Raw genomic sequence first — 24,850 nt, forward strand, 5'->3', positions numbered from 1 at the left:
ACCATCCGCAGTTATAGACAGATGATAGGCGCATCTCGGTCTGAAGCAATTAGTCGTACATGTGAATTTATTGCACATTTCACATGTTTATTACAATAGTTCAGTGAATTCACACGATGTGGGCACACAGATTATTTTCAGATATTTAACATTTAAGCATGTGAAGACATCACTTGCACATGTAATATTGCGTGTGAAACAGCATAATATGTAATTTATTCGGACATTTCGCCAGTGAAATATCACAGTTCTTGCAAGAACATGAATTTTAAATGTGCAGGGATTTCACTCATTTCATGAAATGTGTTGAAATGTACCAGTTGCCTGTTAATACATCAATAATTACTTTCACTTGTGATACTTATATACATTATACTGCTAATTCACAGGAGCATTTTTCTATCACGTGCATATTTCACAACCAGCAGCCAGACTCTGTTTATTCTAATAGAGTAAATCAACCTTTAAAGCAACATGTCTCAGTGATGAGTGACTTTCAGTTGCTCTTTCCTGACGTAACGTGATTCATGTTTATCGCCGCGCTGTGTTTTCATTGTAAAGTCTCTCTGTTAGCCAGATTTTCTCCCTCCTGGGATTTAAACCACAGACTGTGCTCAGCTCAGGTCTCCTAATCATTAACCTGGACCCGGAGAAGGTCACTGCTGGTTCGCCTGGTGTGACCGTAGCCATGGCAACGCTCATTAATGTTTTATTCGTGCTGATTGGCTGGTCGGGTTCGGGGCAGGCCTGCAGAGCTGCTGAGGTGGCTTACTGTAACCGTGCAGTAATACATGTGGACACAGGACGTAGACAGAGGCAGGTGGACGAGAGCGGTTATGTCATCCCATAATGTGAGCAGTTCAGCAGTTACTGCATGTTTGCTGTGTTGTCAGCTACTAAAATAACACATGATAGCGGAGACAGTAAATCCCGACGTAACTAAAGACCTGTGTCTCTGGCTGCTTTGGAGACAACAAGCAAACGTTGGACAGACGTGGATTAAATAGTTCACGAACCATCGGTGCTAAAGTCATTCGTATTGATGCTTTAATTATAGGGGATGTTATAGCTGAAGCTCTTAATTGATTTCCGAATTCAGTCCAAATAAGTTTTTCTGTTTTTAATGGCGCAATTTGAAGTGGTTCATTCGTTCCTTTACACAATAAGTTCCCTATCCAGAGAGTAGGGTTTGTGTTCATCAGGCAGTTAGATACGAAGAAAAACATGCAGAAAAGAGATCTAGAAACACACCGCCACATCTCATCCTTGGTCTCAGAAATTTGCCATTGCTAAAATTGCCATTGTAGTTCTTGTTCAGACAACACTGACCAAACAGGAAATGGTATCGGGACTGAAACTCAAACAAAACATTTCCAACAATACAAAACAGCGCTTCACCAGACTACCTCTACTTGACTTCCTCTTCAAATCCCTGGCATGGATTTTGCTGTGATGATGGAAATCACACAAAGAGTAACAGGGATCTTCTCGGGTTTCCTGCTGTGGAGGATCCCGGAGAAAAACTGAAGATTAGTGAGGATTCAGAAAGAAACACATGGTGGTTATAAACCTGACATCATCCTGCTGTGAGCTCCAGCTGTAACTGAACTGCTGTTAAGTTTGTTGGTGTTTGCTGTATTGATCGATCGGCTGCACTGACTTCCGCCCTGCTTCTGCTTTGCTCCTACCTGCTGCAGGCGGCTGTTTCTGGCCGTGTTGATTGGTATCTCCACCTGTTCCGGTTTCTTCAGGTGAAACCACATCTGTTCTGAGCATTTATCTCTGTGAAATGTGTCTGTTTGACCCTGCAGGGCGTTTATTGTGCCTCCTGCTCAATCTCTCAAGGCTGTTTGGATTTACCGGAGGAGTTCGGATGTCTTAATAGAACTGAGTTTTGTTTTTAACTGAGAACTGATCGATTCATCACCGATCCATCTGACTTACTGTAAGTTGTGTTCATGTAATAAGCACTACATATATGGCTTTTCAGTGTCAGTATATTTTCACATGCCCCTGAAGTAGACCTCCATGATGGCGCCATCTACAACTTATCTTCTTAAACAAGTGCAGAGACACAAGTGACTAAACTTAAGTTAAACTTACTTAAGTAACATTTTGAATTCAGGACTTTTTTACTTATTTTTTACTGTGGTATTTCTGCTTTTACTTATGTAAAGGATCTGAGTACTTCTTCCACCACTGATTGAATGATACATATCCCTAAACAACTGTGTAATGTAAATAACACTTAAAAGCTGATTGAAGGAGTGTGGACACTTGCTTGCTGCAGTTGTGTGCCTACAGAGGGATTATTACCAACGTTTCAGCTGCACTCGCTTTCTGTTTTACCTCCAATTAAAGCGTCTTTTCTTGCTCAAGATGTTATGTTATATTATATTTACAAGCAATATACAATTTACACCCACAACACGTCATTAAAAACTTTTGTAGAAAGTACAATTGATTTACTGTAGCTCCATAAGAATGTAAGTTTCTATACAGTGCACTCAGTACATAATGAAGGCAGCCAGCATCTGAGAGCTTCAGTAACAGAGAGCACTGAATACAAAGCACTGCTGCTCCATTCGACCAGATGGATGGATCAATGCCGCGGCTTTGAACAATCAGGGGAAGAGAAGAAGAGGGGAGGATGAGAGGAGAGGGATAAAAGGACGAGGGAGGAGGTGATGGAGGCCGTTGTTTTGTCTCTGCAGGAGACAGAGGAGGGGAAGACTATGGTAGATTAACGCCAATTTAAGCAGAGCTGTTCACACACACACCTCCTAATTGAGAAATGGATTTCCCCGCTCTACTGCGACAAAATCAAAATCATCAAACGCCGCCTTCGCTTCCAAATCCTTCCTTTTGTGTTCGTCTAAATTGTCAGGTGGCATGTTGTCGTGATCATTTCTCTCAGAGCTGAGCACCGAACAAATTGGATTGTTGTCATCTTAAAAACAAAGGAAACATCGAAGGAGACAACGCGTCTCTTACACACACACACACACACACACACACACACACACAGATAGACAGCCAATTAGGAAAGCCCCTTCTGATCAGAAAAAAAGTGAGTCCGCCTTTAGATGAGCTAAAAATAAAACTACAAAGACGGTCCTTTTTCCTTCGGCCTGCGACCCCGGCTTGTTATCAACTGTCCCGGGATGTAAACACGCCCACAGAGATAACATTGTGTGGTGGAGAAGGTTAGAGCTGAATGCTGGAGAAAAATGATGCACGTCAGTTGATGTAAACCAGACAGAAGGCCACTCTCGTGTGTTGACATGTAATGAGATGGAGGACACAAACACAACTAAGCTTAATATTTCACTTAATATATACACAGATCGACTGTTTGCTGAACTCCTAAATTATAATCATCCAATCATGGCTTAGCAACAATAACTAGCTGTGCATGGGGCACTAATAAGAGCAATAACTTATTGCCTAACTTAACAGTTAGCCTAATTTAGGCTAGTTGTCATCGGTTGTCTCTGACCAGTTAAAGATGCACCTACCACCTAATAAATACTCACAAGATTGAACAGTAATACCAATAATTAATGCCACAGTATCACGAGTACCGCGAGTAATCAGCTACAGTCCATATAAATAAGATCTACACAATTTGGAGAGTTGAGAAGCTGCTAACGTTAGCATGCTACTAGTCTACCATCAGCGTTAGTAACCCAGCGTTACTTACAAGGCCATTGACTTGCGTATTGTTAGTTAACTATGTTATTTTGTGGGATTACTTTTCAGGTGACATTAGAAAAAGCTTTGTCCAAGACACAAGCTCTGTGTCAGCCAGTCCTGGATGCTATATCAGACTTTAAGCTAACATTAGCACACCTGTCCTGGTCTTTATTGGATTTGGGAACCATTAAAGCATCTTCTCCTTTAAAGGTGAAAGATTTTGGTTAAAAAAAAACCCCATTAAACATAAAAGTTTTGCAAAAATTTCAAGTTCATTTAAAGTTAATTAGCTAGCTAGCTAGCTACAGTTCTGCAGTTTTCATCTGAACACTATGAATTCACTTCAGCCCTATTCGGTTAAATGTGAAGGCGATTCTCTTTCAGCCTTGATGACGTGGAAGTATAGACTGTTCCTTGTCTATTGCAGTATAAACCATTCACTACTGCAAAATCACTACAGCTAAGGACAGAAAACGTGGCTTTGTTCTTCTAGTGATTTGATATTCACTGACATTTGGTGAAAGATCTGACAGCATGTGGATGGTAGAAGTGAATTTTACACATATATTTTGAGGGTGCTCATCTTTGAACCCTTTAAATGCATGTAAAGAAAAGTGAAATAGATTCATAGATTATTGAATATTATTAGCCATTCTCCAAATGGACAAATATACCCAAACCTTTATATGGCCAATTGAAGCATTGGCTTTGTTTTTCAAGGTGACTGCTCCCAGTTTAATCATTGGCCCTTTCCCTCGGGAGCAGCAGGTGTCTGATGCAAACAGACAGATGGCATCCTGGGAAATGTAGTGCCTTCTTTGTCAGTGAGCGCAGCTTGTAATGGCCCTGCCAGGAGGCATTAAAGGCCACAGCCTGGACGCTGCTCTTTGCTCACAGGGTGAAGCTGATTGAAATTCCGTTCCTCCCGCATCGCCGGCTTGGCGCAGGTCCACAGTGCAACGCTGCAACCTATTTCACACTCTGCTGGTGTGGAGTGATGAAACCAGACAGCAAAAACTCAGGGTGGCAGCATAAGTGCAAAAGTAGCACACGGAGTCATCTTCCATATCCTCCACTTCTAAGTGGCTCTTATCTGGAAGTGGAATGGAAAAAAAAAATCTTGTCTGTTGTTTTTACTGAAATCCTCTTTATAACACGTCTCTTGATCAGTTTGGGGTCACAGTAAAGTTTTATCAAGGAACTCTGGCTCCACTTTGGCACCAATAACTTCATTACAATGTACTGTTTATTATTGAATACATTTATAATAATAATGATCACAAAAATTGTCGTTACCTTATTTGGGATGGCATCCCTCAACTCTCTCAGTGGAGGCCATTTTAAGATCCCAGTATGACTTTAGCAACAGTTGCTTATGTTGTAACAGGAGTGCGTACATAGTCAGAAAGTAAAAACTAAAAACAAAACAAAGGCAGGAACAAATGACCATGTTTGTGCCTCTGTAACTTTGGTTTTTATTCTCACTGACATTATTTCTTACCCTTTAGAAAAGACCAAGAACAAAAAGGTTCAAGAACCCTTTTATTTTGGCGGGTGTCATTTTGGGCTTTGTGCACAAAAACAGGGTGCTTGTTAAAAATAGCATATACGGACAGTAAAACAAATTATAGAAGTACATTTAATGACAAAAATAGAACCTATTAAACATATTAAATAAAATCTATAAAATAACTGGCCCATTAAAACATAGGACAATCACTATTTCAAATGTGCGACCCGTCCACGCTGACTAACTGATCGCTGCATTAAAATAAAAGTAAATCTAATTTGATTCATCTGCTGCTTTGATCGCTTCACTTAAAGAACATTTTTGTTATACTGGTTGTAATTATAAGTTTTTCTGTTTTAAAATATTAGACATTGAATGTCAGGAAACATTTTTTTTTTGTTTTTACCAAAATGTGTGTACAGCATTTTGTTTTCAAATGTTATGATTCTCTTTCAGTTGTAACCTTCTGTGTATTGTATGTTTCTGCTCTTATTATGCTGTTTTGGAGAAATTGGCCCCAAAGCTGCTGTAATGAAGCTCCGATTCTTTGTAAACAGAGTTTCTGTGTTACATGTTTCTGCTTTTAACAAGACTGTGTTGGCTGGAAACTACAGCAATTACTTGGTCTTTTCCACAGAGAAGTAAACAAATACAGCCTCGGGTGATTCCCCCTTTAATTCCACCAAAACAGAAACATAATGAATATCCAGCAAACATGACACAAGCTTATAGCAAATGACTTCATTCTGATGTGTCTTCGTTAGAGACAAACTGCATCCTGGGTAAAAAGAAACGAGGTTGCTCAAAGCTTGAAAGCATGTGCAGATCAAGTGGCTGCTGTTGATTTTGGTTGGAGGCAGGAGTCTGAGTGTGTTCAAAACAAGTGTTTTGGGTGATTTATGCAAATTTTTCAGCATTTGCTGTTTTGTTTTAATTTATTTGGCAATTAAACTTTTGGTGGCGCAACATAATAGCAAATATGAACATGTAAAAAGTGTATTTCTGTAATTATCCAAGAGAACCAAGTGAATCGTGAAACACAAGTAAGACTGATTCTACCTAATTACAGGAAACACCGTTAATGTTATTCGTAACACCTGTGCTTTTTCTACTGCGCTGTCCTCGTAGCTATGACAACCCAAAATGTCGGCTGTGAAAAGGGCTATAGGAAGTATTAGGCAGGATTATGCTAGAGCAAATAATATTTTAAATACATTTTCATAGTTTACATTGTACTGAAAAAGGGCTAAAGCTAAAGTACACTGCAATACAAGAACAATGCTGCTTGTCTCCTACATGAATCATCAACTGGTGAGGACACTGACTTCTTGCTTGGGGCATGTAGCTTTAGCCTCAGTGTTTTAGCATCATATCATGTACATTGTGTTCATATTTTACACCTTTTACGTGTTTGTTTTGAAACCGGTCAGCTGCAAACAGTAAAATGTCAGCTGGCATCTCACAGGGTTAGCGTTCTGTAGCTAGCTAGCGACAGTTGTTGGATTTCAGCACCCGTGGATAAAAATGACTGCGAAGGTCAGGGTGGATTTTGTCGCGTACAAAGCCAAGGAGGATGACTTTGAGACAGGATTTGCGTTGTGGTTACAGTTACAGAAAAGGTTGTGGTTTTGGTTGGTTTTGGTCCAGTTGGTTTCACTTGAACATTGTGTTGCTAGTAGCAACCCCAGCTGGCACAGAGCCACGGCAGTTACAGTTTGACATGTTAGCTTCATCCACCATTTTGTCTGTAACCAGCAAATACAGACATTTCTTATTTACTCCCCAAGTGGCCTTGTTGGATCATTATCTGTAGGTACTCTTTTCATTATACGGTAGCTGTTTTGTGACTGTTGATTTGCTGATTTAGTTTTCCCGTGATTAGCTCACTGCAGTGCTAATCAAGCTAGCAATTTTACTAGCTCTCCGAGGCTAATGTGTTGCTAGCTCGACATTCTAAGTAACTGATAACACTTTTATATTTTACTCTTTTGGCGTCCGTGTGTATGTTTAGATTAACTGTCGTTCTTTGTTCTTTGTACAACTAATTTGGTCTAGCTGTTGCATACGGTATTTCTTCTTTTTCCGATTTTAACTTTGAGTTGCCTAAACATAATAATTAAAAAGGCGATTCATACCTGAGTTGCCAGGAGTGGATATAGTTGGGGAATATATGAAAGAAGTTGACAGCAAACATTTTGCAGATGCGTTTAACGTAAATGGTCAATACAAATGTTGTTATGTTGATAAAATACTTAAAATAAGCGTCATTAACTGTCCTTAACAGGTAGCTGTTTAGCAATGCAAATATGACCAAGGAGCATGTAAGGAGCTCCCTGAGAGTCTGTTTGTGTGGTTGTCAGTACAAAAGAATACAACATAAGGCCATCTGAGCAATACTGTGGGTGTGATCACCTCCTAAAGGCTGCAGGAGCGGGTTTGTAACAGAAAAGTCATCCCGGGCAGCGGGAGTGGATGAACACTGAGCTCAGCCCTGCTGTGTAACTGCTGATGCTGAGGAGCCGTTGAATTGCTCCAAAACTGTTACAGTTGAGCTGCTCTGTGCCCAAAAGCAGTTTTAGTGGTTAGCTCCCAGGTGTGAACGTGTTGCTGAACATGTGTGCGTGCATGTTTAGCAAACCCTTCCCTGGAAAGATGACGATTGAAAAAGATATGATACCGCAAAATGAAATGGAGCTCACAGAGTGTAAACATGGAGGGTGATGGGAGAGAGAGATGAGGGGAGGTAATCGCTACCACGCTCTGATACCTGGAAGGCAGAGAGGGAGCAAGTGTTGCCATGGTTACAGCATCCCATCATTTTGCTAGTTTTAGCCTGTGCTCTATTATTTCCCTAGTGTGTGTGTGTGTGTTTACACCCACCTGCATACATTATGAAGTCAACTGATTGTTAGTGCCTGTAGCACATGCAGTAGTAGAAGTAGTACCTGAGTAGATGTCGTACTAATAGCAATAGAAGTAATAGAAGCAGATTAGTAGATGTAGCAGTAGTTGTGTTAGTAGCAGTCGAGGTAGTATTAATATATTCAGTAGAAGTGACAGACGTAGATTAGTAGTAGAAGCAGGAGTAGTAGTCTTAGAAGAAATAGTAGAAATAAATTAGTGGATGTACCAGTAGCAGTAGTTGTTGTAGTAGTAGAAGTGGTAGTGGTAGATTACTGTAGTAGTAGTGGAAGTAGAGATGTAGCTATAGAAGTAGTATAGCAGATATAGATGTTGTAGTAGTAGTAGTAGTAGTAGGAGATTAAGACCAATGTTTACAGTTAAACCCAGACCCAGTTCATCGACCTTCATCTGCTGCCACAATCAGACATCATCAGCTCTGGTCCTTGTTGCAGCTGCAGGAAGCACATTTACTGCACATGGCCTGCACCCTCTTCTAGCAACTGTTTCTTATGTTCTTCAGTGCTTCGTCTCCATGATGCGATGTTTAATTAATTCATATTTCATCAGTGCATTTTGTTTTTGCAATTTTCCGTCTAGGCTAAAGCAGGTTTACCAATTTGGCCTTAAGTCTCCAAAAAGTTAAGAACTGGTGCTTATCACCTGAATCCAAGTTTTGCAGACAGAGAACACTGATTAAAAACCTGAAAGTGGTGCTCTGCTGGGTCCTCATCCAGCCCTACGCAGAGGAACAGGCCAGCTGCTGCATAACCAATCAAATGGGCCAAACTGTGATACTATAAATCCTGTTTGGGTTTGTGCATATGAAAGCAAAGAACATTGTGTTGCACTGTTGGACCTGAGTGCCACTCTTACCTCCTATAACCCCCTGCAAGAGGACAAGCAAACAACCCTCCCCATTCCCTAAATCTACTGCAGGTTCAGAAATGGTATATAACTGTGTGTAGAAGTGTGTGTGTGTTTGTATGAGCCAGAGGGTCACAGACAGACAGAGTGTGAAGAAGTGTTATCTGCTGCCAGATCTCCTGTAAGTGGAAGAGAATAAAATATGGCTGCCTCCCCTCCTCTCCCAGAGGAGCACTGAAGGAGCCAGTTTGATGCAAAACCCCCTCAACCGTGTGTTAACTCAGGATAACTGCAAGCATTTACTGTCAAATATAGCAATACAAAAAACAGCCCAAAACACAAGAGTTGACGTCTTATTAAGACATTTAGTCTCATATTCCAGTCTTGAACAGAAGCCAACACTGTAGAAACATATTGTAATGTCTCTAATGACTCACCTCTAATGCTGTTTTGCCGTGCAGATAGTTTGGTTGTGATTTGTCCAGGTTTGTGAGATTCCTGCCTCTACCCAGATATAATTGAATGCTGTTTGAGGTGCTTATATAAGCATTATTTAGGATAACCCACAGAACACACTGTGGATGTGTTCAACCACAGGAATAGTGAGGTCTGTTTCTGTAATGGTCCTGCAAACCCTGATAGATATTTTCAGTCATGAAGGTAAGTTGTCCTGTCAATCAAGTTAGACCTAAGAAGAGGTCTAATCAAGCAAATAAGTGAAATCACCTGTGGTGGTGTATTATGGGTAACTCCACTGTATTAAGGTGGCAACAGAAATGTTCTCAAAACCTGGTCAAATAAGTCATGAGAGTCAGTATGCTGGAGGTGAGATTCAGTTGTAAAACCTGACTCTGTAAGCGAGTTACGTGTCAACCTGCTAACCTGTGTGTCGTTTTTGTGTTTCTCTGCAAACAGGTTGCCTTTTTGAGAGCGAGCTGTGTTCATCATATGAGATCTGTGTGAACGGTAAGACGTCCAACACACACACACAAACACATTTTAAAAGCTATTTAAATCTGCCAATTACATTACAAGTGTCTTATATATATATATACATATATATATATGTGAGGCAGGCTACGTGTTACAGCTGAGACGGAGATGTTTTTGGTTTTTGTAACACTAATTTACATTCACATCCTAGTTCACTTATCTTAGCATCAACATCGGGAGTGTTACAGAACAGATCGTGAGAGATATTACGGTCGAATGTAAACGCTGAAGTCTGGGGAATCTCCTCCCGCTGTCTGAGCCGGATCTCGCACTTGTAGTTGTTGTTTGTTGATGACCGGGTTACTCTCCAGAGTTCATACCGTTCTAAGCGAACCTTTTGTTTTCTGTATCTGCCGATCATCAGCATTCATTAGTTTACTGGGAAGCCCTCGGCTGTGCGGGGCAGACTTCGCTTATCAACATCTCCGCAGGGTTTAAAGCAAAGACAGAGAGCCAACAGAGATAACCGAAAACTGTAATCTGTTGTATAATCTCATTAAGCATGTGATGGTCTGTTAGGAGGCGCAGGTGGCCGTGCTGTCTGTCGGGTACACAGCTGAGCGGCCGTGTTTCTGACCCGCTTCCTGACGTGTGTTTATTTCAGGCAGGGTGTGTTTGTTCTGAATTCATTAGCTCTGTCGTTTCCTGTCTGCGCGGTGTCCTTTTGAAATGTGCCCCGTAATCTAATTCTGACAAAAGAGGTGGGGATGAAAAAACAAACGCTGCGTCTACTTCTGTGAGAAAACCATCATGTCCTCCATGAATTGTGACTTTAGCCGAACGCAGGCGGGCTCTCCGTCAGTGTTGTGACCACCTCAGAAGACCTTGTTTGGCTTCGATGAAAAAAAGGTGTCAACTGGTCTGTTGTATTTCATTGCTGCTAGATTTTTGTTTTGCTCTGCTGGTCACACTCATATCTTCTGCCTTCATTATCCGACTGTAAGTCAAAACACACCCCAGCTACCATTGAGGACACTGAAGTCATGTCCTGCATAGAAAGAGCTACACATGATGGATCTTTTAGGGCTTATTCTTTATATATTTACCGCATGAAGGGGTCACCGGTAAAATCTAAGGGGTTGCAAGATGATTAACAGGATAGGCAAGATGACAAAACATAATTCTGCTGCACAAGAAGGTTGTTTTTTAAAATTGTTTCTGTCTTTTCTTCTTTCTAATTGTTGTCTTTTCTTGAAATGCTGAATAGTTTTACTTCCATATTTAGCTCACAACTGCGGTAAAAAAGAGCTGACATCTATCTTCATAAAGGGGAAAAATGATAAAAGGAGAAAATGCAAAGTTGAAACAGAAAAGACTTGAATCCATTCTCATGACGGCTCAGTAACTGTTACACTGAGGGAGACGAATTTCACCTATTTAGCAGATTTCAGTGCACACAGTTTTGTGAAGTGTGTTTTTTGCCTCACTGACTTCAGGCAGTAAATACAATTTACTGCTTTGCCTCTGCTCCTTCACCAGTCATTAAAAACCCCTCAGTTGGACGGTTGTTCAGTGGTTGTGGTGCCGTGTTTCCTCAGCTGATGTTCCAGCTGTGATGGAGGACTCTGTCCAGCCTTTGAGTGATCATTTCCCTTCACTGTTGAACTTATGTGTTTCACCAACAAGGAAGTGCTTCGACTCTCGTTGTTTTGTCTTTTAACTTCCCGTCTACACTGGAAGTGGGGATTAACATTTGCTGCTTGTGATCGCCCTGTGCCGACATTTTAGCAAATATCTGACCAGCTTTGTAGTATAAGTTACAGCGTGAAGGTCTTACAGAGCTGGAAGAGATGCAAGGTTTCATTTTACAGCAGGCCGACAAATATCAACCACTATTTATGTTGCAGCACTAATTAGGTTAGTCCTCCCACACAGCTCTGGGATCAGCTAACGATGTTACTGTCATAATAGTCTTATATATATAGAGAGAGAGATTTTTTGTAAGGCCATATCACCTCCTAAAAAATGTGGACTTGTGGACCCAATGTTGTTGAATTTATAGCAGGCTGTGTGAACCGATCAGGACTGAGACAGGATATGCATATATACAGTGTTCTCTGCTGCATTTTCAATAAATCTTGCTGTGACAAAAATCTCCTCATTAAATCTCACTGCTAATTATTATGAAAGTGATGATTATATCAGTCCCTGGCGGTGTTGGCTGTTTTGGTGGAGCTACTTGTCAGCTCGGCTACACTCTCAGTCCAAGTTTCTAAGAGCATGAAAGGCTCCCCTGGCTGAGTCAGGTGAGGCGAGGCTGCGCTGACAGCTGGATCTCACAATGGAAAAGCTACGGTGGCTGCACCTCCAGCCATTGTTCTCACCCACCGTGTGTCTGACCCGCTTCAATAGCTGCTGTCAAACTGCCCCTCGCAGACAATGCCAGTCTGTTGTGTTGGTGATTGGCAGCTCAGGCTCTATCAGGCCTCACAGCAGCTCTGATTGCCTGAGCTGACTATAATCTCTTGGCAGGAAAATACAATGAGTTAGGTTGGCATTGTTCAGCTGAGGACATTCCCTCCCTTTCTTCCTTTTTCCAACAAGAGGGGGAGAGTGTGACAACTGAAATAATATCTCAATACCCTTAGGAAACAAGTTGTTTTACCTTGATTTTGGAAGCCATTTAAACGCTTTGGAAATGTTTTACACTTGACAGCTGCTCCTGGATGAGCGCTGCACTTGTTATTTAGAAAAGATGCATAACTTGCCTGCAGATTTTCAATGATTAAACCGTCTTTCACAAAGTAATTTAACACTGAATAACAGAGCATAGAGCTGATGGAGCATCTGCTGCTACACTCCTATGTGGGTTAAAAACTTCAACTATGTTAGAGAAAAAAATAAATGAATAAAACCACAATAATAATCAGAGCAGCAGCCTCCCTTCCAATATTTCAGTTTTCACTCATGCCAGCTGCATGCATGAAATTATGACTACACAGGCATTAGATACAGCATGTGAGCAAATAGGAAGTGAATGAGACGTCTCGTCATTCCATGTTTGTGCATCATCCACCATCTCATGGTGGTTGTTAATTAAAGCTGCTTTTTTTTTTTTTATCTATCACTGATGCAGCCTGTGAGAGCAAACACTCTTCTTATAAAAACATACGCAGGTATGGCAAAATTATATCACGTAGCCATATATGCACATGTATACTGTACATACCAACACTGTACAGCGTGCGTACATTCTTCCAACCCTATTATCACCATGGCACCATTTCATAACTACCCCACACCACCCTCCCTCCCTTTATCCTCAAATAAAACAACCTTTTGTTTAATTGGTGCATTATGAACACAGGCGGTAAATATTTTGGCTCCGTTCGTAACAGTCTTGTCTGAATACAACCATTATGGAGCATTCACGTAATAAACACACGTCTGCATGACAAAAGCCATCGGCAAACCTCCCTTAATAAATGTGATAACATCATGATCTTAGCCGTCAGACACACTTACCTCCAGCATAAAATGACATAAAGTGACGCTCCAGGATTGACGCAATAGTCCAGGTGTGTCCACCCTCCACTGTGGACTTTTTTGCTATTTTCAAGCACTGCGACATGCCTGGGTACGAAAGGAGAACGGGTAGGCCAGCTGCATGGAAAGCAGACGGAGCGCTGTCGCATTTGTTACTGCAGAGCTCCTTATAGTAATACATTCATGTGGGGAGTTTTCAAATGTTATGCTTTATCTAAGTGACTGATAAAAAGAAAGAGGATAGAGTTTGACCTCACTACAGTTTCACCTGTTGTCAGGAATGTATTGATAATATTGTGATCGCAGGTCACTTCATCAGTACATCATACTTTATACAGATAAGCCCCCTTGATTAAAGCGGATGTAAGCCATGTAATGTCTGGCCATGGAGATAACAATGGCTGCCTGTCAATTAGTCACTTAAAGGTTCCTGTTTTTGCATGTTTTAACCAGGACTACAAGTAACAATTATTTTAATCATCAAGTCATCTGAAGATCATTTTCTTTATCAATCGCTTGCTTTGTCCAAACCTAAACGTATTCCCTGGACTATCATGTTTGACAAAGAGAAGCAGCAAAACCTCACATTTGTTGTATTTGTTTCACCCAGATTGAACTGTAGGTGTGATAAGATCTCTTCAGCATGTGTCAGTGACAAATCTTTGTATTGTTTGAGTGCATTTCTAAATATAACAACTTGTTTGCTTTACTATGATTTAACTCAGTGCCGTGTAGGTTATGACTACTTATGATTACATCATGTAGGTATTAATACAGTGATCAAACCTTTTAGTCAGAAGTATGGATTCATTCTCTCGTAACGTTTCATAACGTTCATAGTTCATATGTTATCAGTCATTCCTGAAATCATTTATTTATACATCACTGCTCTTAAAGTAGATTTCACCAAATACATTATAAGAAGTCGTACAAAACGTACAAAACAATAAATTCATATTGAACCAAGACCCATGGCAAACAGATAATAGATAAAAAAAATAATTAATTAATATGTATATAAGAACAAAACATTAACAGCAGGTGATTGAAACTCCGGTTCCACAAGCTCACTGTCGGTGCGTCCTCTGTGTTTTCTGACGACCGTTCAGCCTTGCGATAGATTCATCAGAGTTTTACCCCCAACGACTTGATCCACGCTGTGATGGATGATGTTTGCGCTGTGAGTTTGCTCAGCTGAGCTGCATCGGGGACGCGCATCTGAGCTTCACTAATATTTTCAGATGGGGGACGACCGGTGATGTGGAGAAAGCCCAGTCAGTCTGGCTTTCTGCTTTTGTTTGCATCGACAGTCTTTTGGGGTCTGGTGAATTTGTTGTAGTCACACTGTCTCACTGCTCGCTGGAGGTTTTATGCAAGAAAACATTGAATTATTCCCTCTTCGTTTGTTCAGTTTGATGATGGGGAAAAAGATCAGGAAACAGCTGCAGCGCTCAGATCATAACCGTATATGATGATGATGTTTGGTGAATATATGATGCTTCATTTAGAAAGGAGTAATTCCCTTTTTTAAATTATTATATAGATGTTGTAGCAGTGGCTGCAACATTTCAGCATGTTTAACATACGAACATTGCGAAAACTAAATGTATTGACTTAACAATGGGCTAAGAATGGCCTGAAAACCTGTTTTACAACATCTAGTGTACTAAAACAATGGTTCCCAACCTGGGAAAACGGGTCACCACTGGTAGACATATGCAAGTGGAGATGAAGGGTCACAAGTAGACATACATTCATTTTAAGGGTTCTCACGGTAAAAAGGGCGGAAACTTCTGTGCAAGAACATGACCGCTTGTTCAGCTTTGTAGATCAATCACACAAATCAAGTACAACAAAGTTAATGTAGTGTGTCGCTCACGTATCACATGCACACATATTTAATCTCCACACAGTATATACAAACATACACACAGTATGAGAACAGCGGTGTAAAAAAAGAAAACAAAAAAAGTTCCTGTAAGTTGCAAAAAGTGAAAATGTGAAGATTTGTGTCTGAGCATGCTGCCATGCCCTGTTGGGATGAGTTCCATCCACTGTTTCCCTCCAGATGTTGATTGGGTCCCTTGGCTTTACTGTCAGGGCTGTAATGGAGCTCATCTTGAGGAAGCTTGCTCAGCATGGAGACACTAATTTCCAGCAGAGAATACGGCCTCCAGTCATGCTTTAATTGGCATTAGTTAACTCAGCAAGAGGAGAGCTGAATTGAATTGTGTGCTGGAGATAAGTGTTATTATTCCTGTGCTATATACAGAGTGTATAAAACATTACGACCCTCTGACATTAAATCAAAAGGCCAGGGGGACCCCGTCACAAAAAGGGTTACAGAACATTTTCACTCAACATCTTTTTTTAAGCAGCGCCGTCAGTTCAGAACACGCTTCATGCCATTCAGTGCATTCAAAAGATGATTCTAATGTATCGTTGTTTAAGTGTCAAATGTGGAAGATAAACAAATACTTGACGTTATAGTTTGTATTGTGTTTCTTTGCTAGAAATGTAAAATTAGTTAAAGGTGCTATCGGTCAAATATGGCTCTTTGATAACATCTAGTGGCTGCTGGGGGAACTACAGCTTCCTCCACACAACCCCTAATGTTTTCTGAAAGCCAGTAGTGACCTGCAGTAATGTGGCACGATAACGTTTAATATGCTGAATCACCAAAAAACATCAGCTTACGAAGTTAATGTTCACTACGTCCTACGTCTGTGCACCTTTTAAATATTATTCTGTATTCAATATTCAGGATTAGGAAATTCAGAGTGCACCATCGTATCACGTGGACTGGAAGATTAGAGCAAAAGTCGGTTCAGCTGTTCAACAATGACGAAAACATTCATACCCGATACTCAAACCCCACCCACAAAATACATCATCATTTCGTGCAAAGAGATTGTAAAATATGACTTATTGCACCTTTTTAAAAGCATCAATTAAAAACCCTACAGGATACTGAACCTGACTAAGTCAATGTTAAGTCTGGCACGTCTTTATCATCTTCATTGTACGGCTCTCCTGAACGCAGCCCAACTGTTCTCTACAAACCAAGATGGGGGATTCGCATGCCAATCCCAGACAAAACACACACACACACACACAGAAGCAAGAGTGACAAAGGAGGGTGCTCTGTTTCAGCCCCCTTACTCTGCCTCCCCTTGATTAGCTGCGAGGGGCAAAAAGCGCTCGATGGAAATTACCATGGCAACAGACGCAAGAGGAGCAGAGCTAAAGTGGCCCGTTACCCATCTGCGCCCTGTTGCATGTTGTCTCCTGCACGTGCAGTCCAACAGCCGACATGTCACAACAACCCATGGCACCGTGGGCTGAGTGAATGTGATCGACCTGCGCACTGTTGATTTAAATGACGAATCTGTGACATTCGTCATTTCAATAATCATCCTCCACGTCGGCTTGTGGTTCGGCCTCTTTGCGGTTGTTAATGAGAGTTGTTAAACTCTCAGGGACATTTATTTAGCCCCCTAGGCTAAGGACGTTTTTGATTGGAGAAGTTATATTTTGTTTTCGTGTAGGCTCAGACTTTAAGCTGTCCTCCATGTTTAAATTCATGTATTTATTCAGCATCACTGAGTCACTGAAAGGGTTGTGTTGGGGGTTTGTTTCCCTTTGCCTTTCCCCATGGTGCTCTGATGATGACCAATTTCGTATTTTGGCATATTTTGATAAACTGTACGTCAAGAAAAATGACTTCTGGCCCGGAGAAACTTCTAAATGAGATAACATCATGAGCAAACTGTGTAGATCAAATTAAAAACTCTCGCTCTCAAGGAGCACATCACTTGAGAGTGAACACTGAACACTTCAGTGGAGTTGGAAGCCTGAGTGTATTTGTTTAATGATCTCACACAGCCTCCACCGCCACCATCATCATCATCATCATCATATTTGCTGTACGCCTGTCTGATTAGAATAACTGGCGAGTGTGGGTTAGGGTTATAGATCAAAAGTGTGTGGTTCCTTTAAAGGAAAGTCCTACAAATACACTCCCATTGCAGTATAATGAAGCTACTTTGAAACCCCATTCTAGATCATATGAGAGGCAGCGGTCCAGCAGCAGACCAGCAGAACAAGGAGCCAAGCCTGATTAGCTGATCAAAGTATAGACATCCCCATATTTACAGTAGTTTGCCTTCAGATTGTTCCAAATTACTAAAAGGGGAACGGTCACATCTCATAAACTTGCCACACTGTAAGTGCAGGGAGCTGATGGGTTATTGATCGGTGCCACTGACTCAGGGACTAACATGGCCAGGTGCTGAGGTTTCTGCTTTTCAAATGTCATTTTCTGACTGGTTTTCAGCTTTGGAACAAAATACCAGCTCAGGGTGTGGCTGCTGATTGTAAGCAACTGGCATTTTGCAAAGTAAGAAGAACGACTGTCAGGTTGTTGTTGTTTGTCGGCGGCGTGTTTAAATGAATAATATCTTCTGTGACTACATCATATTTTCAATAGTTGTGTTTCCATCCACCTGGAAAAGCTGTACATTTGAAAAAATCTTGCAATATGCTTGGCTGGGGTGGAAAAGTTAGTGTATCAGTAAAAGCAAAATGCAACAAAGTGCAATGGAAACGCATAAATCAGGAAGTACATTAACAATCTTAAACTTGATCTGGGCTGCAATTAACAATTATTTTCACTATCGTCAGTATCATTTAGCCTCTAAAATGTCGTAAAATGGCATTCAGAGCCCAAGATGGCGTCCTCAGAATGCTTGTTTTGTCTGACTCGCAGTCCAAAACCCCAAGATGTTGAATTAGTAATTAACTGACTAATCGCTTCAGCTATATTCTTTATTTATTCTCTTACAGTTAAAGCATCTTTCTCACAAAGTAAAGTCTGCATATTTAAAATTTTATAATGAACTACCATCCTGCAAAAACATCGTAATGCATCTCCTGCTCTCCACTCACCACTCGCTGGCTTCCAGCAGACACACAGAACACACAGCGAGCACTATATGCACACGCAGCAGCCTGTGCAGCTAATCGTCCGTTAGCATTGAGAACTATTAAAACCATGAGAGCCAGAGCCGGCTCTTGACAGGTATGAAGGAAACCCTTTATTTTCTAGCCGGTCAAAGCAGCCCAGGCCCTTCAAAGCGATGCCAGATGCCATTGATCTTGAGTGCAGTCTGTGAGGGATGGACTTGAGCAGGTCCCCGGAGGCAACAGATCCATTAAGATGTCTTAATCCAGTTCATTAGGCAGGACTGAGTTTGGTGCTTTCAGTCAGCGCGTCCAACAATGCAGTCCAGAAACGCACAACAACACTGTGTCGCAAAGGAATTCACTCCAGTATTTTTGCGAGAACGAGAACATTCGCATCTTATCCATTTGTCCACAGCGTGTTTGAATGCCGACACTTCAGCGTACACCGTGTCGGGTGTCTGACACAACTTCGTACACTGCAGTCACATAAGTGCTCGTTATTTTTGCGTTGCTTTTTGAAGCTGAACATGAACAGTAGAAATGAGTTTAGCAAGAAAATCACTTTGAATAAGGATCATGACGCAACAGGTGCAGCAGCCCCCGACAACATTTAAATGAACCACGACATCATTTTATGCCTTTCTGCACAACGATGTCATTGAACAGATTATTTTAACGAATAATGAAAGCTTTGAAACCTTAATTGTCAGAACAGAACAAAACATTGAATGCCTAGTTGTGAACTACTTGTGAAAAAAATTAAACCAACAATAGTTTCAGAAAGGATTATTTTCTTATTATCATTAAATGACGGCTATATTTAAGCTGTGGCAACCGAGAGCAACATCTGGTCAGCATTGCCGGTCCATCTACTCATCTTAATGCACCCTGTGCTTCTGAGAATGGCTCTGTGAATCCTCATTCTGCTCTAATCTGGACCATAAATCACAAGAAGACATGTCTGGCTCTGAATTACGGCCCTCTGGTAGCGAACTGGGATAAATTGCAGAGCCTTAGATATGCATGAGTATAATTATGAGAGATAATTCAAGATGTACCTTCTGGGAAACACAGAAATGGTGTTATATGAGATCAGAGCTGAAGGAGAGAAAAGGCCTAGTTCACTCTGGATCTTGTTTTTCTTTTTGCAGTTTGTTGCATTCACAATATTATCGATAGTCATTTTAGCATCAATAAGTCATCATTTATATTTTACACATTCACATTATGAGATTGCTTTATGGCATAAAACAGGAAGGTTTCTGGTAGTGTCTGTGATATCACGTTTTAAAACCAGGATTTAGTTTTTACAACTTGACCTTTGTCTCCTATTGGAGAAAATCCACATTTCAGCAAAGAGTCAGACGCTCTGTGCTGATCTGATCCACCAGATCTGTATCAGCGACCTTATCAAGTGGATCGGGTGTTGGTCAGGTGTGGCTGATCCACAGTTAAATACAGTTTCTTTATCCGTGAAAGATTTTTATGCAAACGTTTAAATTAAGGAAACAATAGTTTCCAGCTGGGAGACAGCAAGTTTCTACATTTCAGGAAGAAGCTACCCAAAGTCCCAAAGCTACTTGAAACTGTTGCACAAAGAGGTATTTCATCATATCAGGGCAAGGCTGCATCATTTGACATTATTTCATACATAATTTATTCAGCAACAAAAAACAGCTTCAAGCGAGCATAAAACTTTTGTAATATTGAGAATGTTTGTGTGAATATGACAATTTAATTTACAATTTTCAAGAATCCAGCTGCCTCCCTTTCTCACTCTTCCTCTTACACCCACAGCGCATCTCTGTCTTCCGTCTCATTTGTCAACAACAAGAATTTGCTCTCAGTGATGCATTTGAGAGTAATTACAGCAGTGCAGACCAGCCGCTGGTCATCCTTAGCTGCCTGTTAAATGGAGCTTGCAGTTTGATTGAGACGACCACAGTGACGCAGAGGCTATTTATAGACAAGAGGCCTGAATTATCATGTAGAGGTGCAGCATGCACACTCTCCCGCATACAGATATGCAGTGAGGGGAATGCAATATTTATAACTTAAAATTTGTGCATTTTGAAATATCGCATTAGAAAGGTTGTATGGAAACAGCAAACGTCGATAAAACGTCCTCAATTGTGCAAAAAAGTTTTGACAGCATGAATCATGGCCAATACTAGCTGACATGAAAGAACACTTGTCCAATATAAACTAATTCCAGAGGAGCTCTCTCCATTATTCTCCCGTAGATGGGTTATATGGCCAAAACCAGATGTTAGACGTTTCCGCAGCCTCCTTCTTCTTCTGTTTCCTGGCAGATTACAGCCATGCGTAAAGAAACTACGCTGTGCGACGAGGAAAGTCTTTTTTCTCCAAACAAGTTGATGGAAATGTGCCTAATTCACATTTCTTTTTGCCGACATTTCAAAAGTTAGCTTAAAATTCACTTGACAATTGAATGAAAACACGACTAAAGACACAAGGAAGCGCAGACACAAACATCAAACATTAACAGCACAGATGCAAACTCACACGGATGTTTGTTGTTTCTAGCAAACTTTGCACGCTTTGCACTTTTACCATAAATAATGATTTTTACAGAAAAATTATTAGAGGATGATAGAAATTTATGGCAAGAAATTTTAGTGTAAAGCACAGCCAAGATTATCATTATTAGTATTATTATGAGCATAATGAGGGAATGTTGTTAATTAACTAATCTGTCAGAAATGTTGGCAATGAACATATCTGTTAAATGTATTTTGTTTTTCTGCCACAACAGATCTTGCCATACAATTTCCACTCGTGACTACAGCATTATTCAACTTGATCTGACTTAACTGATTCTTATATTATTACATTATAGGTACTGGCAGCACTTGGTTAAGGTCAGGGGACGACTGTGGTCTTGGTTTAATCCAGAGAAAAGTCCAAATTGACTTGAAGCGAGACACAACGTATTTATTTACATTTAACCATAATCACAGTCTTTTCCTAAACTTAACGTCTTTTGTTGTCTTAATCTAACCTCTGCCTCTGAACATGATCCAGGCAGCTAGAAAAACCATTTAGTAATCTAGAAACATAATCATTAGGAGACAGGGTTGGCCGATTAATACCTGACATGCTTTTCTGCCTTTTTCAGTTCAATTCAATAAATCTTTATTGTCCTTGGAGGGCACTTCTGGTGCCGCATAAACAACAACAACGATAAAAGAAAAAACACAACTAAAAATAAGTAAGAAGAAACAGTGTACATACGGCAGCAACAAATAATAGCAAACATCACATTTTCAAAGTGCAATGAGTAAAATGTACAAAGTGCAACATTAAAAGTGGATTAGTGCATTAATGGTTAATGGCAGCTGTGGAGCTCCTGAGCCTGGGGACCCTATACCTCCGCCCAGAGGGCAGATGGTGCAACTCCTGATGAAGGGGGTGGGATGGATCGGCCAAGATGGAGGTGGCCTTTCTGACCAGATGTGTGTCGCACAGAGCGGAGAGACTGAGCTAGGAAAACACATTATTGACTGACGCAGTTTGTTGTTGGTATCTCAGCCTTGCCTCGTCTACCGGGAGGATATTTATGATGGAGAGACAAATGAAAAATGACATTTGTTGCTTTGTATGTGATGTAGCTTGATATTTCAGCCTCATACATCAATCGAAGTGCTCAGAGTCTGACTCTCCCCACTGCTGCTGTAGATCAATAAACGCTGCCACCACTGCTAAAACGACTCCAGGTATTGATCGAGCTGTCTAAGACTGCAGGCAGATGTGATGTGAGTTCTATTTTTAGGTGGTCGTTCCCTTCAGAATAAAAGGTTGTGAAAAGGGCTGGAATATATTTTGTCACCAAAGAATGTGGCAGGCTTTACTGTATTAGCTCGTGCTGGCAAGAGATGCGTTAGTAAGTTAGCAAACCACTCCAACATAAGTCTGTGATTGCTCCTTGATCCTTTCTTTATAAAGAAAAAAATAGCACATGAATCAACCATGTTTTTATAGTCTTGTACTGCTGAAAATCTGCTTTTGTAACATAAATCTGCAGGAAGTCAGCAAGTAAACTTTATTTGTATAGAACTGACCAATATAGTTCTATAGAAGGGAGAAAAGACAGATAGAGGAGGTATACATGGAAACAAAGCGTACTAGCCATGAAATATCAAGTTAAGAAAAAGGGTAAGGAAGAGAATTTTAATCTGATTCTTAAAAATGTGCACTGACAGTCTTTTAACCTATAGTAGTTCTACTCGTTTGTTGTTCTTAATGGTGTAAGTTCAACAGGTAGTGGTGAGCACTGCTTGAAAATACCTCAGTCTATATCTGTCCTTTGACTCATCTCGCCACCCACGGCTTCATTTTCTGAGACAGCGTCCTGCTGGCCTTCAGCTCACATTAACACTACCCACGGTGTGGCTTTTCAGAAGGAAGTATGACTGCGTGAAAAGTCACACTCTGTGCCATGGGATCTATGTTTAGTAATAAAACCCTTTCAAAGAAAATACAGTCACTGATGAGATAAATCCAGGGTGATACTGGTAATATTTGTCACAATAATTTGACAAATCCAAATGTAAGCACATTAACCTCACTCCTGCATAAAGAAAACATGTATCTAGATTGAAGTATATAGAAAATATCAAATATCAAGTCAGCAATGGTTTGTAGAAAACCACAAAAAGAGGATCCATCGGCCAATAGTCTGGTGGTTTCACAAACTGAACTGCAGATTGTTTGAATTTTTGTTGTACTGGATGAACACTGAGCACCTTTCTGCTTTATGTTGGTGATTGTGTCCCTGGTCACTCACATGTCCTCTCAAGTAGACCAAAGTCTGAATTGCAGCATCACAGATACACATGTTAAATATAAACCAGTGTTTTACTGCTGATGTTCATTACGTCTTGTCGGGTGTTTGTCAGTGTAATAGGCTGGAGGATCATCATGAGTTTCACTCAATCACTTGTCTTTTGAAATATTGTGTGCTGTTTTACACACACACACAAACACACACACACACACACACACACACATATATATCGCAAACATCACAAACATCCCAAATGCTTTGTGCTGATTCACTTCTCCTCAATGAACTAATCCTCTCATTGACACGATTCCATTCAAATTAATGTCATTTAGTGCAAATGTTGCGCACAGATATGCTGGTTTGTTGCGCAGGACTGTGTGGCTGTTAGTCTCTGTTAATATTTGTATTCTTTTATTTTATTTCATTTTACCTTTCTCTCCCCATAAACAGGTGGTTTTATTTGCTAAAACCTGCATATACAATACACACTACTTATATACTACTACAATATGTCAACTGTGTGATATGTTGTTCTGATGTCTCCTATTATGTCTCCTGTGGACTTAGCTGACATCCTTTTAAAGAAACCTCCTTTCAGTGACCCCAGTGTGAAATGCTAAATATAAAAGCGAGTTAGAGTCTCTATTTAAAGTCTGTTTGTGTGTTGACAGATGGTATGTTTGGGAGGTGTCACTCTGTTCCGGTGAAGGAGGTTTACACCTACGATGTATCCCCATCTGTAGTGCAACGATTCAGGACGCTGCTGGAGAAGCTCTCTAACAGAGGTACACACACACACACACACTGTGACACCCCAGAGCAGTGTCTTTTCAATTAAGTTCGGTTGATTGAAGGCCAGAGCGCCGTCAAGGTATGAGGACGTGTTGTTGAAGACTTTTAGGCTCTCTGAAATGTTTTAAAGTGCCATATTTCTACTAAAAGAACACATACCATTTTGTTATTTCATTATTTGTTGCGCAACTGCGTCTCCTACAAATTACGTTCATATGCAGATGATGTGCAACTGATACAGTAAGTTAGAAAATTACATCATATTCATTTGACACTTTTGTCCAAAGCAACAAAACAACAAACTTGTATGTACACAAGTGAGATGTAAAAAGTAAGTGCATTCATTCCAAACAAATAACTAAGAGTGTGTTGAGTGCAACAACAGTGTTAGTCATCAGTAAGTGCTGAGTGGGATGTTGAGGTGTAGTCTGCAAAGGTGAGTGACTCCTGTGACTCTGCCCTGACTTGAATGGGATTGCATGTTCTGAGTTATATACCCTGAGAGAAGCTCGTTGGAGCAGATGTTTGCTTGCAGTTCTAAATTAATCCGCCAATGTTAAACTATTAGTAAGGATGGCAACAGTGAGGTTAAGCAAATGAGCTTGGAGCTATAGTATTATTTGTGTAACCAATATAAATGTTAGATATATACAGCTTCTTAGTGAAAGCCGCTGCTTTGTATTGGAAGGAACCCATTTGTTGAGTAAATAATGCCACTGAGGCGTGTTCCTCTTGAAACTATATTTTAATTTATTTTAGTAATTGCACCACATTTGAAATAGTATATCTTCCAAGCGTGACTGCCCCTCAAAAATGTTTTTTTTTTCTTGAAA

The 24,850-nt window shown here is 40.5% G+C and overlaps 1 protein-coding gene across 1 annotated transcript in view; it reads left to right on the forward strand.

The window, feature by feature from the left end:
- LOC139296026 (receptor-type tyrosine-protein phosphatase N2-like) overlaps positions 1-24,850 on the forward strand; it is a 183,210-nt gene that overhangs the window by 4,082 nt on the left and 154,278 nt on the right. Inside the window, exons 2-3 of the mRNA XM_070918283.1 lie at positions 9,890-9,940; positions 23,897-24,010. Of these exons, the coding sequence (XP_070774384.1) occupies positions 9,890-9,940; positions 23,897-24,010 (165 nt within the window). The remainder of the gene's footprint in view (positions 1-9,889; positions 9,941-23,896; positions 24,011-24,850) is intronic.

The sequence above is a fragment of the Enoplosus armatus genome, chromosome 14, assembly GCF_043641665.1.
Source record: "Enoplosus armatus isolate fEnoArm2 chromosome 14, fEnoArm2.hap1, whole genome shotgun sequence".
In the NCBI taxonomy this organism is placed as follows: domain Eukaryota; kingdom Metazoa; phylum Chordata; class Actinopteri; order Centrarchiformes; family Enoplosidae; genus Enoplosus; species Enoplosus armatus.